Source organism: Neopelma chrysocephalum, unplaced genomic scaffold, assembly GCF_003984885.1.
Source record: "Neopelma chrysocephalum unplaced genomic scaffold, ASM398488v2 Primary Assembly neopelma1_68b, whole genome shotgun sequence".
In the NCBI taxonomy this organism is placed as follows: domain Eukaryota; kingdom Metazoa; phylum Chordata; class Aves; order Passeriformes; family Pipridae; genus Neopelma; species Neopelma chrysocephalum.
In genome coordinates, this window is record NW_020897728.1 from 1,262,204 (window position 1) to 1,279,450 (window position 17,247).

Genomic DNA, 17,247 nt, shown 5'->3' on the forward strand with positions numbered 1-17,247 from the left:
CTCCCTTGCTAAATGCAGTGCAGTTCAATTAACAGCTCTTCAATACACAATTTAATTTTTCTTTCATCTTGATCCACAGCCGAGCTTGAAATGAAGAATGCTGGAATAGATGTACTTTAAATATTGAAGCAAGTCTTTGTAAATAAATCTATCAAACTTGTAATGATTTCTGTCATAACAGGACCAAACAGATGAACCTGAATGTCTGTGACTTTCAGGTTTTGTGCATTGTTTTTCTCAGCCTTATTCTCTCAGTGAATTCCTGGTACAGGGAAGGTCTCTCAAAACTGCCCCAAAGGAGTGGAAGAGCTTTTCCCTTACTGCACCATTCTTAGGAAGTAGAAGAACAGTTTTCTGCTGATGCTTTTGCATGTAAAAATCCAAGTTATCGCTAACGTCACAGCAACTGACTGCAGGAGTTTTAATATTTCTCTGATTATTTAAAAAGGTCACCAAACAGAGAAATTCATGGCACCAGTTTCCATTACCAAATCTGCACTCAACTGGGAGACAACCAACCCTCAACTGAAAGCAAATATTTAATGCATAAATACTATCCTGGATACCATTTTTCCCCCCTGCGGTGAGAATGTACACAGTAAACTTCAAATTTTCTCTAGGTAGTCATGCCATTTCACAGGAAAATGTAAGGTTAATTTAACCAGGACAGGATGAAATATTGCATTTCAAAGCTACTCTAAGTGGGACACTGCTGAAGGAAGCTATTAATATCTCTTACAGCATGCAATGCTCAAGGAAACCTCGTGGATCAGCTCATTCCTCACAGGTATATACCACACAACCTGTTCATCAGAAAGGAAAACACACTCCACTTTTTAAGCTAGAGGCATTTTCCACTCTTTAAACATATTCACAACAACAAACTTGACAACACTGACTGCCTCAGGTGGCAGAGAAGCACTACTGACATGGAAGGCCACCAACCTGCACGAGAGGAGCTGCAGAGCCAGAGAGGCTTCAGAGGGTGAACACAACCAGCGTCACAAGAGCAGAATTTGGTTTCAGATGAACTCAATCAAATGCCTCTTCTCAATTAACACATGAATGCATAGTGAAAAATACAGGTTTGCCTCATTTGTGTCCATGTTTATAATGGTATTAGCTGAGACGCCGAGATTTTATTCCTAATTGTTAAATTTCTTTCTTCTTGCCGTGTTTTTAATCATCTTATCTGCATCATCACTTTGAATGAAAAAAATCTTTATAAAATCAACTGGTCTCATTATTGTCAACGTTTCCTCTTTCCCTTTATTTCTAGTCCTACATTCTAGAAAAGTATCTCTGTACTGTATTTAAATTGTCACAGAAACAACATTCAGCATTTACAGCAATTAACTCATCATTACTTCAAATAACTACACTAATTGGGATGCTCTACAAACCTGCAACACTGCAGAATTAAAAATAAACACAACAAAGATATAATTTACAACTAATCTATACTTACAATTAAAGTTAGTTTCAAGATTTATTTCATTCTATTATTTTTTATTAGCTACAGCAGACAGTAAATGGGGTGTACTACGTTCTGCTTTGCAAACACCTAGATTATAAAACATAATTACACAAATTAATTAGAAATGAGTACAATACATTCATGTCTTTGTTTGTAACCATAACATGTTAAACATGACTATATTAATGAGCAGTCCCTAAAACTTATAAGATAGTATAACCGAGGAAAATACTAAAGCTCCCTGACCACACAAGGCATAAATGTCACCCTGGCACAGAGAAGGTCACCACCTCTTCAGTTCTCCTGATGTCCTGTGTGGAAGCTGCAGGCAGTTTACAGGTCATTCTTCTACACAGCAGAGTAACAATTCTGTGAGAACCTTAACACCCAAAGCACCACAGCACAATCCCAAGTGCAGACTGAAATTTTCCCTGACCTAGGTCCTGTGCTTTCTTTCCCACCTACTCTCAAAGGTTCTCTCTAAAGTCCCTTCAGCTCTGCCCACTGACTGGTTACTTACCCTTCTGCAAAGCTCAGTGCTTAAGGAACCTAAATTATCCTAAGGATCTTTATCTTTTGTAAAAAATTGCTTCCAAATACTCAATGGGACCAAAAGTTATTAGAGACAAGGAAGAGCAGATTCAGTGACTGAGCATCCCTTGGTTCCCTGGGAAATCAGGGTAGAGATGACTCTCCAGAAAGCAAAGAAACAAAGTCATTTGTATGTTTTCCTTTAAAACTAAAAAAAAAAAATGAGTGTTTATTCATTTGCTGAGACCAGATCTGTACCTGCTGCACTTCCCTTGCACTGTCTTTTACTGCAATGGTACTGTCACAGCATTTCAAGTGAAGCTTATGTCAGTAAGATGCATTTAGCAGTTCCATCTTGGCAAAATAAGGGATATTAACTATGAGTCTATTTAGCAATTTAATTCCATCTTCATAAAGAGCATCTACCAACGCAACTAAGCTGAATCAGATACTGTCACAGTCTACAATGTTGTCAAGAATCTATAGTATAAAACTCATTCAACATCTCCTTTGAAGGTGCCTAAGGTGGTGTGTTTAGGACCTTTAAGTACAATTAGCTCTCTGTCATCACAACCAACAAATATTCAAGGCCTAAGACAACCTAAAGATGTTTCAGTTGAAATCAAACTACAGTCCAAACACAACATGTCTCTCTCAAGAATCAGGACATACCAGAAGACCAGAACTACCCCACAAATCACACAGCTGTCCTTTGTATATTTGTAAGGATTTAGAGGACCTGAAAGAGGCACCTACAAAGCACAAGTCCAAGGTAAAGGCATCCTGATTTATTTTCTCACTCAAAATTAAAATAATGACAGTTTAGATAAGCACACATGGAAATACAAAAGTATTTAGTTACACATTTTTTGCTAATTTTTCATTATATGTTGGATCAGCTACTCAAGATTTATTTAAGTGGTTCAAGGCTTGCTTTGCCAGGCTTCAGCAAAAACAAACTAAAAAAAACTACCCCAAATATTCATTTTGCTGTGTTAATTCCATACTTTCATTTAATAAGCAAAGTTTCTTGTTGAAGTTAATGCTATCCCTTAGTGACCTCAAATGAAACAGGGGAAAGAACAAGTTCAGCACACTACTGCTTCTTCTTTTATACTAATACAGGTGCTTCTGCAAAATGATGCACTGAGTATCTTTATTGGAACCAAATTAATAGTGGTTTAATGCAAAAATCAGAACATTTAGGTGAAGTGCTTCCTTCCAAGGCATAAAACAGAAAAAGGCAAAATAAAGATTTTTCAAATCACCTCGTTTCATAATGAGAGGGGAATTATATCTTGTGTGCACTCCTTCACACAGCTCTAAGAAATCTCAGTAACACAGCTCCAGATTTAATTAAAAAAATAAAAACCAAACAAAAAAACCCACCCCCAAGCACAGGAGAGTACAATCACCTTCCCATGTCTGACATGAAATAACACAAATTATCACAAATATTGGCAAATTAAGTGTGGTCAGATGGCCAGAAACACGTATCTAAAGTTCTGCCTTGTAAAAACAATCTTCATGCATACAGATTTATTGGGCTCGATCCAAAACTCTTCAAGGCAAAATTAGTATTTTCAGTGGGCTTTGGAAACAGATCCTTTAATGAGAAAGATAAATATACATTCTTTTGAATTGCAGTATGTTGATACAGCTTAGGTTTATTACACCTCTTACTAAGTTAAGGACCATGTATATTTTCAGCACAATGGTGTCTTCACCCTCGTGCCTTAACCAGCTAAGCTAAATAAGCAGGTAACAAATCATCTTATTCATACGAAAATAAGACTGTCTGGGACACACCAAAGGTTTCAATTATTGGTTTGTGAAATTACCCAAAGAACCATGACCGTTTTGGACCCCACCTGAGCCAAAATGATAAAAAGCAGTTCCCATCATGCATTGCTAAAATGGAGATTTTTCAGAGAAAGCAGTGTAATTTCTCACACCTAAATATCACAAAGTGAGAGAAAAGATAAAGCAACGGACTGTTAAAGAGTAGATCAAGGGACCAAGCAAAGTCCAGTGCTCTTCTGTCCCCACTTCACCACCTTCAAAGATGATTATCAGGATAAAAGGGAATTAAAGGAGGAGGAGAAATTAGAAAGGACAATAAATTAAACAAAAAATATGATGCTTTGGCTTCATAGTAACAACAGATTCAGAGATATAATTGACAAGCAACCAAATTAATAGTACCTTTTAAGCACTCTACTCAGCAAGCCTGTTTTCCATACATCTCCTGCTGAACTCCAGCTACGCTTGTTTTATGTCACTTATGGTGCTCTGTAGTCATGTAAGCCTGATAATTATCTTCAGTTTTATAAGCTATTGTGGATCATGAAACAAGTCAGTGCTTCTTTTGACGCCCTCACATTAGTCCCTTGCCACTGTTAAAAACTGTAAGTGATCCAGCAATGTGCTTTTTTTTTTACTTTTCTTCTCCTTTTTAATGCGTAACAATTCTGCAGAGTTGTACTACACCATCCTGGAGTTGGTATTTTCCTGCTCTACTCTATTCAGTGTTACAGCAGGACTGATACAGATCTTTAAGATTTTTGTCTTTTTCTGCAAGTATCCTTTAAACATTATCACCCTGTCACAGCGCTGCAGGTCCTTGCAGTGCAGCTTCACAAGCAGGAAGAAAATAATCTCTCTACATTTTCTTCCCCGTACGAAGCTCAACCAAAAAAGTGTTTCTCTACTTCCAAAGACTTATTTGATACAAGTGATTGACAGACTGGTTACAAGCCTAAAAAAACAAATCTTAAAGAACTGACCCTTCACGCTGCAAACCCATCAAATCAAGCTCTTTGGGATCTGGAAACATTTATAAGCCTAAAAGCACAAATGCTGAGACGTGTCTTTGGTTCAGTTTTCATTTCTGAACAATTTTTAGAGTAAAGGCCCATTTCACAATCGTGACACAGAAAACCAAGACATGAACACAACTCATACTAAGCAAGCAACAAGTGTTCACTGCACTTAACAAATAAGAGTACATTTCACCATGAAGCACTGAGTTTCTTCAAAGTGTTGAAACACCTACAATTATTGCCCTCTAATACTAACAGATACTTCACCCTGTCCACTTCTGACAACGAAATAAACTAATAAAGTCGGGTTTTCAATCGATGACATGGAAATGTGTGAGATCTCCAACAAAAGCACGAGGGTTTTGTTTCCTTCTAAGCAAAATCAAAGCCAAGAACCAACGTGGGGGCAAAACCGACCCACCAGATTTCACCACAACTCCCACCAAAAACGACCCCAGGACGTATCAAACCATCAGCAAGACACGGTGCTGCCTGTTAAGTTTTAAAATGCAGAGAATGAAACTCATTGCAGAGGCAAAAGAGGACCAATAATATAATTACAAGCCTGTGCAGCCGGAGCGAACGCCGTGATTTGACATTGCAAGGCTATTCCTGCTCCCCCGGGCCCTGCTGGAGACAGGGTTCACTCTAATTGGTTCCAAAGCACAACCCACCACCAGCAGCCTCCTCCAGCCCAGGAATGGTAATTTCCACACGACTGTAAATAGTGTTTGCAAACAATACAAACACGGTAATAAGAGGCTAGGTGGGTAATTAATGTGGTTACAAAGCAGCTTATTTGCATTTTTATTTAAAAACTGCCTTCTTTAAAAAGCTGCTCAGATTTCTTGTTGCAAAAGGAGCCTTGGTTAAGGAATAGAGCAGTAATTACTCTCTTTAGGGGTTCTTTTATACATCCTTTAGGGAATTAGAATGAAAAGATAAGCAGAATTATAAAGGGAATCATGTAAAATATGAAATGCACTATAAACACTTAGTACTGTATTTACCATAAGCTAAGCTTGTCTTCTTCATTAATGGAATATATTACAAGCTTATGTTACAATCAGATTAATTGTGAAGATGGTTTTAAAAAAAATTACATCCAGACACTCTAATTCCTCCTCTCCCAGAAATGAGAAGCAGAAACCCAGTGACAGCAGAACTCACTTTATGTAAGAACATATCTACCTGGGCTTTAATAAGTAAGTTTTCAACATCAACAACACTAAATAGTTATTGAAAAAAAAAAAAGATTCTGAGAGAGAAAGGTTCAGGAAAAGGCCAAACCCATGTTACACTAAACATATACAATATCAGAAAAAAATCAGACTTTGCACCCTATAAGCTAAAATCGAGTCAATGTACAAAGTCTACTCTTTTTTTTTAAAAAACAGACCTCTCCAGACAGGTTGGTGATATTGTTTAGCACACAGTGTCTCCTAGTGACGTTTAATTGAAGACTAAGCATGAAGTGCAGTTTTTAAAGGGGTTATCCTGAGGTCTCTCACTGTTTGGGGGTTGTCTCAAATTTTTTTTTTTGTTAAAAAGCTCAAACTGCATTTAAGTAGTATTATTATAAAGCTTTAGGCATGGTAGGGATTTTGTGACTCACATTTCCAGATTAAGAACAGCAGGGCTGTGCTAAAGAAACAAATTACCAAAAAGATCACTTCAACATTTCTATGTATAAAATTCTGCTGACTGGAGGAAAAAATTAAGGAATGGTAAGATACTGTGACTTCTTTCAAAATTACATTTTAGATTTTTATATATATATATGTGTGTAACAGATACTGGGAGGTGAATAGAATTATGAGGGCAGAAGTAATTTAGTCAACTCAAAGGACAACTTTGTCTTTACAGGAGGAAATCATGGCAAATTGTCTCACCGTGTTAAAAACCTTCCAATCTCATAGCTGTGAGAGTGCTCTGATGGTTTTTCTATCAGCTGTGTGCAGCATCATGAATTCAGACACACCTGGGTGCTGCCAGGTTTGGGATGCATCTGGAATTTAGGGTTTGTTCCTGGATTTGGGCAATGGTATCAGATCTAAGGGTTCCTTCAGGTTTGGGGGTGCCCCTGGGTTGAAAGCTCCATCATAATAAATAATAAAACTCTATCAGTTCCATATATCTACACAGTAACAGTGCAGAGCTCACTGAGATGAGAACATCAGTATGAAACAGTTCAGCTGTAGCCAATACATCAACTCTAAGTAAATGATATCAGTATTCAGAAGGATGCCCAACCCTCAAAGTCAGGGGCTTAACACATCTGCTGTATAATTCAGACTCTGTTTTACAGTGGTTTCATTACTAACCATAAAAACTGTAACAGTGGAACTGTATAAACAAAGTGAACAGTGTTTTTACGGTAAAACATGAATGTAATATAAATATTTGCCTTTCCCTTTTCTCAGCATCTGTAATGAAATTAAATTCATGCCATATGTTTATAGTGTACCAAAAAAAAAAATCTCAACAATCCATCCATGTAAATGTTGATTAAATTGTTAAATGTTTTTAACTTCACGTGGGGCTTTTTTTAAGCATCTGTATTTGGAAAACAGCTTTGCAGCACACATCACTCTGTTAAGGTGCCTCAACTGAGCAAATTACTCACAGAAACCTACTGAAGTCTTAAACATTATGGCCAAAATCTGGTCATACTTTCCTACTGATCTCAAAGAGTTGTTACTAGCACCAGGATTGATTAATGCTTATACTATCAATTCACTGCAAATAACATAAGTTCTGATTCTATTACAATTACCCAGTTAAAAGATTCCTTCACTTCAGAAGGATCTGGATCATACCCTTCAAAATCAAAAAAAAGCAGGGGCAGTAGTGCTTTAGCTGGAGTGCCTACAGCTGCAAGTGAGACAAGTTGACACAGAATTTTTTTTATTGTATTACCAGTTCACTTAATACAAGATAATTCCTGTGGGCAAGGCCTTTTCCCCACATCAAGGTTTAGATAACTGCTTTTGTCTTGATTCTTCAGCATGGGCACTACTCATGCACTGGAAAATGAAATATGTCTATATACTGCAGGCTTTTACAACTGTATATTACACTGTGATGGCATGTGAGCCAGTAACATACAGTTTTAGAGTATCTTGCTTTGAAACAAGACACAAAATAACAACAGAATATTGGAAATAACAGTCTTACAGCAATGCATGGGCTTTACTGGTAGGAAATTCTGAAATAATTCCCACTTTGAAGAGGTTATTTTTTAAGAGCTTTCATTTAGCACCACTTTGAAACTCTCTAATTCTGTACTAACAGTCTGTGGCTTCATTCAGTATTTGCTACATCTCCAAAGCCATCTTCCACACATTCTTCATCTCTTTCCATAAATGAAAATCTGTCACTACCCATGATGAGATGTCCTCCTGGAAGCACTTATCTAAGTTAATTCCAAAAACAATTTATTTTGCGGGTTCTCACATGGAAATTATGTACTAACAGCCTGACTGGTGTACAGGAAAAGCTCACAAAATTAACACCAAGGAGACAGAAAAGGAAATTTTATCTTCTGTGTCAAGATTAGCATCCATTAGCATCAAGTGACTACAACAGAAGAATATTTGACAGAGCTATTCTGTATTAGACACTTAGACACAAAAAATTGTAAACCAAGGACAGCAGTGGAGACGAAACAGTACTTGGGAAATCAGCTCCCCTTCCTTGAGGGGGAAACACACAGAGACAAAACATGAAAACTGTTGCCCACGATCTGTATAAACATGGTCAGTTTGCTCCTCATCGTTCTGTGCTTTACAAGATTACAACTGGAATACAAAGACTTACTTATCGGGTTTTAATTTCATTCAGTTACTTAATCAGCAAGAATATAAATCACTCCTTAGGTGAAGAATACTTCTGGGGAAAGGAATACAGCAAGGAGTCATGTTTGTTTTGTTGCTTTGCTTTTTCTCTCTTCCCTTGTCACGTCTCTACCTTGTAAGTTGCTACTTAAAAAGAAAACCCAAATTTTCTTTTCGCAGCGTATTCTAATCTTTAATGTCGCTGTAGGCTTAACACTGAGGAAGAATTACAAAAGAAACATTATACTTTTTATGAAATATTAAACTTACAATTTATCTTTTAATATCTACTTCAAAGACTATTTGACAGGAATAAATAAATGAGAGCTCCTTGGCAAGAAAAACTGTGATTTATGAAATATTTTATTCATTCATATTCTTAAGTATTTTCTTGAGAATACCACTAACATCTGGAGCTGCACAGTCTTATCCAAACATTCTGCTCACACTCAATTAGAAAATTATATCAATAATAATGTAAAATAAATTACCTAGCTTCTCTTCCTGGAGCATAGATTTCCATGTTTGTCACAGCAACTCTGTGTACAAACAGCACTGTAGTGTTTTTCATTAAGCCTCAAAGTCAATTAAGCTACGAATTGGAACAATCATTCCTCCTTTGCAAAGTATTGATATTTTTTTCTTGGCTGCTTTCAGGCCTTTTCACTACTCAAGGAGAGATTTATGTTTGACAATTTCTTTCTGATTAAAATGAATCATAACTCTTAGAATTCTAATTTCCTCTTTTCTGAGCAAGAAATTATCAAACAGTTTTAAATTGATATTGAACGTCGTCGGGCATGAACATCCATTTTTGAGAGATCAAATGTAAAGTTATACTGATCTCTCTTTTTATCTGCTGCTTTTACATACTTTTTCTTCCTTTCTCTGTCTATATGTATATATGTGTATAAACCATTAGATTGTACCAATATAGCCAACCATACCTCTCCATAAAAATTATATTTGACAGACTAGTTACACTAGTTAGAACTTGTAACAATCCTTTACACAAGGCAATTACCCTTTATTTGCAATATTAGCAAAATTCTGCTGTAGCTTAGAAAGAAAATAACTGGAATACTGCAGGTTGCAAGCAAATGTCAGTTATCTAAAGTAATTAGCAAGTTTATACGGGTAATCCCTACTTAAATGGCTCAAATTCTCTATAAAACAGCTCTTCAGGCACAAATTGTTATAAACAAAGTTTTCTAGATTTGTCTCCAACAGCCAGTTAAGATCAGTTTGAATTTGCTTATTAAACGTAATGGCAGCTAATCTGAAAAAAATCTCATTTTCTCCCATTATTCCTGCTGTTTTCTCTAAATCTTAACAATTGGATTTTCCCAAGCCATTTAGCCGTCCCATTTTCTCTTTATAAACTTGATTTTCAGCTTTCATTACAAGCGGATTGAAACTGCTTTTTTTTTTTGCCTAACAACTTGTTTAGAAGTGCAACAGGCCCCAGAGCAGAGCTGTGTTTCTGCAGACACTCAGTTTATGGCATTCCAGACATGGATGTCACACACAGACTCTCCAAGGGAACCAGCTGGGTGATTTTCCTAAGTACTGGTACGTACACTGTACTTTATTTTTAAATGCTGCATTACAGTGGGTTTGACTTGGGTTTGTTTTGTTTTGTTGTGCTTTGGCAAAGGTTTTGGTTGGGTTTTTAAGAATTACATTTTTTTTCATATATATTTCAAGTTTTAGTTAATACAGAACAACAATTAGATAATTGTATCAAAATTTGAAATAATAAGTTGTTTCATTACACATTTTTACTTATTTTGTCTATTGCAAAGCGTGTGGAACTCTCTTTTGCATCAGACAGCAAAGAATGAAAAAGGAAATATTCTATGTCCAACATTTAAACCTTGACTATTAAAGGGTACTGTCCCACAGAAAAGTCAGCATAGGATACACGTTGCTTTTGATAATACACGTTTTAATAGAAATACCAATTTTATTCCCATCACAGTAGTAAAGCTCCACACTTATGATAGGTAAACACACTGGAACTCCATTTGGCAATGTTTTTTTCCTTTTTTTATAAGAGCACATTTCATGCAAATTAGAGGAACATGGGGTTTGGAAACCGAGTTGAAGAGCAGGAACACATTTATCGAATTTCCACTCCTCAAATTACTGAGGAACATGGTATTTATAGGGCAGCTCAGAGACTTAATCTCAGAGATTTACAAGAAAACATAAAACAAGTAGGTAGCACTACTGCTTCCAAAAATACTACCTGAAAATGAACATGAGGCCTTGTGAAGCTGTATCCTAAGCAGATGTATTTTTTAAAAAATTGATTCCAAATTGAAAAGTAAATCTATTTCCTTTCAATAATTTTGCTTTCCCTAGAAAAGAGACAAAATACTGTGGATGCTTTGAAGTTCTTTATAGCAGAACAGTTGCAGCTACATACTGAGAATTCGTCTGAACCATATGCAGAGGTTGTTGACATTTTTCTTAAGCTCTTTCATTTTATGAAAGAATTTTCAATTAACAACTTCCTGCTCTGTAGTTACACCTATAAGCTAAAAATTAATATTTTACATCGATATTTTAATATTAGAAGGAAATCAATCAAATTAATCTTTGTCTCTTTGTTTTCAGTAACTGACTTTGGGGCAGGTTTTTGTGTTTGTTTTCCTCAAGATTGCTTACAATTTGATGTAAATTTTAAGCATCTTGTAATTCATCAACTAATTCTCTCCTGGTTACACACTCCAAGTAATTAAAGTTCAGTAATAACTTATTCTTTCTGCTCCAGCACCTGCATTTCATTTGTTTATTTTCCCAGAGTCATAAATCTGAGGGACTGTCAAAGTGCCATAATATTAGTGCAATAATCAAAGTTAATTAGTCCCTCTCAATAAACAACAACAAAGCCATTACAAAGACTCGCTGAAGGTTTTCCAGCTACCAGCTTACAGATGAGACTCTTTTTCTGAACAATTAGAATTTGAAAACTGTTAGTAAATAAATTTTGTGGTTTGGAAGTAATTTGACCTTCAGTGATCTTCATTCAATTAACAATTCGCTAACTTTTGGTGAGATAATACAGGTATTAAGAAAAGTATTCCTGAACTCCCATTGTCTTCAAAGTGCTTACACATATGGTTAGAATCAAGGGGGAAAATGGGATATTTTTCAAATAAAAGGTACTCACTACTGCCTTACTTTAGTGACATAAAACCCATATATACTGCCATATTTAGTTGGACTGGGACTATTAAATTCAAACAACAGAATTTCACCAAATCCAGTTCTATTGAAAGAGAGCAGACAAATGAACTTTAAGCAACACACACTACACTTGCCCCTGTTGGAATCCTCTTGGAATTCCATGCTATTGAAAAAAAAAAAAAAACAAACAAAACCAAGCAAAAAGGAGTTTCAATGGAAAGTACTGAGTCATAAAGGAAGACATTTTTCACTCCCAATCCTTTACTGTAAATCATTAATATCATCTGGGCAAGAGAAAAAGGCCTAAATCCAAAGACTGTTTCTTCATGAAGCCTGTGGTCACAAAAATTAGCAGTATTATAGGCATCACTCATTTGGAAATACTTGTAAATAAGCACTGTTTGGTTTTGCAATAAACTTTTAATAAATATTATAATGATCTCTAGACTACTTGTGTGTAAATATTAATACTACTGAGTGCTCTCCCAGGTCATCTGGGAGCAGCTGAAATACTTTAAGAGCTCAGAAAATAAAACTAAAACATCACCACTAGTTTTAGCTGGAAAGAAATAAAAATTCAAGAATCTGATCCTGAGGTCTTTCATTTAGTAAAGTTTCACCAGATTATCTCCTGGAATTCAGCAGTCCCAGCAAGCTCACACAAAAGTAGCCTGCAATCCTTACTAGCAAGTAAATGATTGTGGGAGGAATAAATTAAGAACACTGAATATATTTTAATAAGGGCCTTAGAAGGTCATCAAAAAAAAGGGTATCAGGGAAAGTTGGGAGTCAAAGAGCAACAAGGGAATAGATGGGACTGAAGAGCTTGTAAATGGAAGAAAAATGAAAGAAAGTGGGAAGAACCTGGAAGAAAAAAAACCACTGAGACAGACAGGGCTGCTGGGCCTGATGGACTAGGACAGAAAACGAGGGAAACATTCATCTGTTTTAAAAGTGTAAGAACAACCTTCTGAAATCTCTCACTGTAGGCAAACTATGGGCAAAACAGTGGCTGTCTCTAATATTTGACTGTGTACAACTAAGTGAAGGAAGATGGGCACTTTGGTTCCGGATCCATCCCCATCCTTGCTCCCAAAAAACCACGGCAGAGACCAGCACAGCTCATTCCATGGATGAGGGGGATCCATCCCCATCCCTGCTCCGAACACACAGCGATTTTTGCCTCCAAAAGTTGCCCTTTTCCAATGACACGACCAAACTTGTCTATTTTTGATACAATTTGGGGCCTGTTGGATGGTTTTCCCATTTTCCTATTGAAACAACGCCTCAGTGGTTCTTTCAAACACTTCTGCCCTTACAAAAGCACCTGTGGGTAACACGGGTAACAAGTCAAGCCTTGCAGTCCAACACGCTCACAGGAAACGAAAAACCTCCATCACCAACACGCCAGCAACTGGGCAGGATGTTACACAGTAAGACAAATGCCTCCTTCTTTTGATTCCTGCATGGCAATGCCATATCTATTTAACTTCTTGTAATGCACAAAAGACTTTGTGTCTTGGAAAGCAGAGCTCAGTGTTGGACACTCTGTGCATCACTCACCCACTCCCCGAGGATGCGCTGCACGGCGTCGTCGCCCCTCGACAGGCTCCTGCAGGCCAGGATCACGTGTGCCCCGTGCAGTGCCAGAGACTTGGCAGTTTCAAAACCTAAGACAAAACATTTTCCCAGTCAGAAATAGATCCCAGGGACAACACAGAGCTATAAAATTCCTGAAAAGGTGAGTCGCACGTGTAAGTACACTAAGGCTATCTGCAGTCTGACAAACCTGTCTGATGTTCACCTCGACTCAGTTCTTAAGAGCACATATGAAAAAACGTAAGACACCTCAATTTAAGCAGGTCTTTGTGACCAATGTGTGTGTATTTTGTGCAAAACAGACTTGGCATCTCCAGAAAACAGACTCAACTTCTCAGCTGCTGGAAGAGCAGGATTTTACTTGCTCCTCATTTGTTTGACTGTAAAGAATGAGACATACAGTGAGATTGCAGAGCTCCTGTGCCTGGCAGCTCCACACTGAAAGTTATAGAGTATTCCAGAACTGAGCTCAGGGCTCTTTAGATGCACATTGAGCCTCTGAGTCATCAATCTGAGGACCGGCTGTGGCAGGGGGAACATCCAATGGGATGTGTGAGGGAATAAGGATCAAAATCACGTGGCAATAATGACCTCTTTTTCCAAAGCAAACACCACCTAATCTGTAGGACTGCTGCACAAAACCAGGGATCAGAGAACCACCCAAATATTAAACCATTCCCAAGAGAGGAGTGTCAAACTCATGCTTAGAAAATGTGACTCTACCTAAGAACATCTATAATCCACATGTATGTTTCCCTATCTACACACTAGAAAATCTTTGCTAAAACTTTCCTTAAATTATCTGTGTAAAATCAACTCAATTTTTGTCTCACCATCAGCTGATATATGGAGAACAATTTTTTCTCATTATGAGCAATCAATCACATACCATGCAGCTTCAATGTACTGGTGATAGTTATCATGGGGCTAAACAGGTCACTGGATGTACGAGATGACACAGAGAAAAAAAATAATCCATGTAAAATTCCCTTCCTTTGCAAAACTTAACTGATATGATTTAATCTGCAAGTACATTCTTTCTAAATCTGAAGCTAATGGACAGGCAGCTCACACTTTCCTGTAATTAAAATGCAAAACAAATCTATATCCCCAGATTTTTTTTCTTTCATCCACAGAACAAAGTTTCACAGTGAATTTCAAAACAACTGCACACCACCCAGTGCAACACTGTTAATCATATATTCCCCATTCTGAGTTTGGACATTTCATTTCTCCTTTCTAAAAGGAGCCTTCATATTTCAGGAGTGAGCTACTACATATTTGTGATGTGCTCAACAGTATCCCTGGCTGTCCATCTCCATGGAGAACTGTGACAATGACAGAAATTGCCATCCTGCTGGAAGAGGCATAACTTTGCTTAAAGGATTCAATTAGACAAGCTTAAACCAGAAAATGAAGACTCCAGCTGAAATGCCCAACAATTAAAGTATGTGAAGAAGTCAAAGAGAAGAGGTATTTGTTTTAACTTTATGACATTTACAGCATGTTCATGATTTCCTGTTAAAAACTGTTTACCAAAAAGCCCATTAAGATGGGCTGTCTCACTTCCAAAACACCCTGAAGCAACAAAATCCAGTTACAGCACAAGACATAACTTACATTATAGAAACAACAGACACCAAGACAAATTTATAGCATTTTCTGAAATTACATACTTACAGTATTTAAGTCCAAGCAATTTTCTTGTATCTCTTTTAAAGCCATTCACTGCACCAAGCAACTTTAATTACCTGGGTAATTCATTGCACGCACATGAATTCAGCTGCAGCATATGCAAAGATTTCCCCTCTTCCTAATTCCACTTCAAGCACATTTAACCAGAATTTTTCATGTAACTAACAGAAGACATACCAGGGTACTATTAGCTTTTATGCTTCTTGCTTTGCATAAAAATACACTTACTTTGACTAGCTTACTGTATTATTAAAAACTAGTTGTTATGCCTGGGAACAGTTTTGTTACTGTTACACAAAGATCCAGAGCTGATGGCCAAGTTACTCAGCAAACATGATGATGTTTTGCTAACTCTACCCCAGGTCACATTGTGCAAAATAATAAAGCCCATGCCATTCACTGTTATAGTTAATAACTTGATTCTCATTATAAACTAAGTTACATGCTGTGAACTCAGTTCATTTTAATACCATCTTGACTCTGTAAATTCAGAGACCAGTGTTAAGCACTTCTCTTTAGGTCATACTCACTCTTTTCTGAGCTTCCAAAGCATGATTCTTCACCCTTAGACTTGTTCTGGATCTTTACACAAAATCAGGTGCTAAAAAACCCTCCATTCAAATACTGCCACAGGCCTGGTGTGTCTCCCTATCACACATATCTTAAACTATTAATTTTAAATTACTAATTCACAAACACTCTGGCACTGTATTTAGGACAGCTGGGTATATGCAAAAGAAGAAAAATAAACCCAGGTACCCCAAACCACATAAAGGCTCCAGTTCAACTACTGAATTACTGGCTGTAGGTAAGGATTGTACATAACCATTACTACTTGATCTTTCTATCACTTTGTGTGGAGCATAATTCATAAAGCATCTTTCCAGATGAAATACATCAAGAAGGGGTAAAAAAATCTCTTCTTCACAGAGCTCCCTGGAGTTTAAGTATGATCTACACACCCACTTGCTCACTCTCAAGGCTGCAGCATTTTTTATGTGTCCTTAAAATATGTCTTCATAGACCTAAAAATCCTCATTAAGCAATACAATTAAGTACCTTTACAGTTTAAGAAACAGCTATACAGGAGCTTAGAAAAATGCAACTTCCAAGTGAAATATGTGAAGTAGGAGTTTGGAAGCACCCTCAGTGTCCAAGTCATTTGGCAGCTTTAGCTCTTTGGTTCTGCAAAAATTAGTGCTTCTTTGGTCCCTCAGTGTCAAAAAAACTTGCAGAGGTGGGGAAAAGCTTCCAGCAGGATAGAAAACATTTTCTATCAGATTCACTGTCTTTAACTAAGTTTATCAACATTTGTTCTTCAGCAAAATGTAGCTGTATTTTCAATATAGAGTAAATTTTAAAACCTCAGCCTAACACATGGATTGAGTAAAGTACAAAGCCATTTAAACTCTATAAATAAAAATCTTAACCTCTCTATAAAAACTACCACTGAATCACAATCCACACTGAATGTGGTTTCATACACCAAAGTTAAACCACAAAGATCATAAACACCCAAACAGTAAAACATTTAAAAAAATCACAGTATGGTTTAATAGGAAGAGAAATCTAAATAACTATGTAAAGGACTTTCAAAATTAAGGAACCAGAGCAACATTAATTCTTCCCACAAAAGTAATTCTGTGGACTTCAAAAGACTTTTTTAAAACTTCACTTAATCTGAGACTGACACCACTTAAGTGACACACAAAAGGACATTAAAGATTTTAGTTTCCTTTCCAGGAAACAAATTTTATCCTCCAGGAGTGAATCTTCCCTGTACCACAGTACTGGGGTGTTGCAGCTGCAGAGCTATTTAACCCAGGTCAGACAGATAGCCTGCCAACAAGTTATATGCTAGTAGTGGTTTTTTTTAAAGGAAGGAAAAACTACACAAGAAAAACAGCACAGGATTATAGACTTGAGCACCAAGGACAGCCAATTACAAAGAATTAAAGAGATACTTCCCCCAAACGTGACAGAAGAACAACATGCTTAAGTAACATCCACTTTGGAAAAGCAATCACTGTGTTGTACAGAGTATTTAAATATCCTATTTTGAGCAAATGTTTCATAAAACTAATTTCAAGCG

The 17,247-nt window shown here is 36.8% G+C and overlaps 1 protein-coding gene across 2 annotated transcripts in view; it reads right to left on the reverse strand.

The window, feature by feature from the left end:
- Window positions 1-17,247, reverse strand: part of WWOX (WW domain containing oxidoreductase) — a 494,604-nt gene that overhangs the window by 456,582 nt on the left and 20,775 nt on the right. For both annotated transcript variants that reach the window (XM_027685285.1, XM_027685286.1), the window contains exon 5: window positions 13,425-13,531. In XM_027685285.1, coding sequence (XP_027541086.1) covers window positions 13,425-13,531 — 107 coding nt within the window. The remainder of the gene's footprint in view (window positions 1-13,424; window positions 13,532-17,247) is intronic.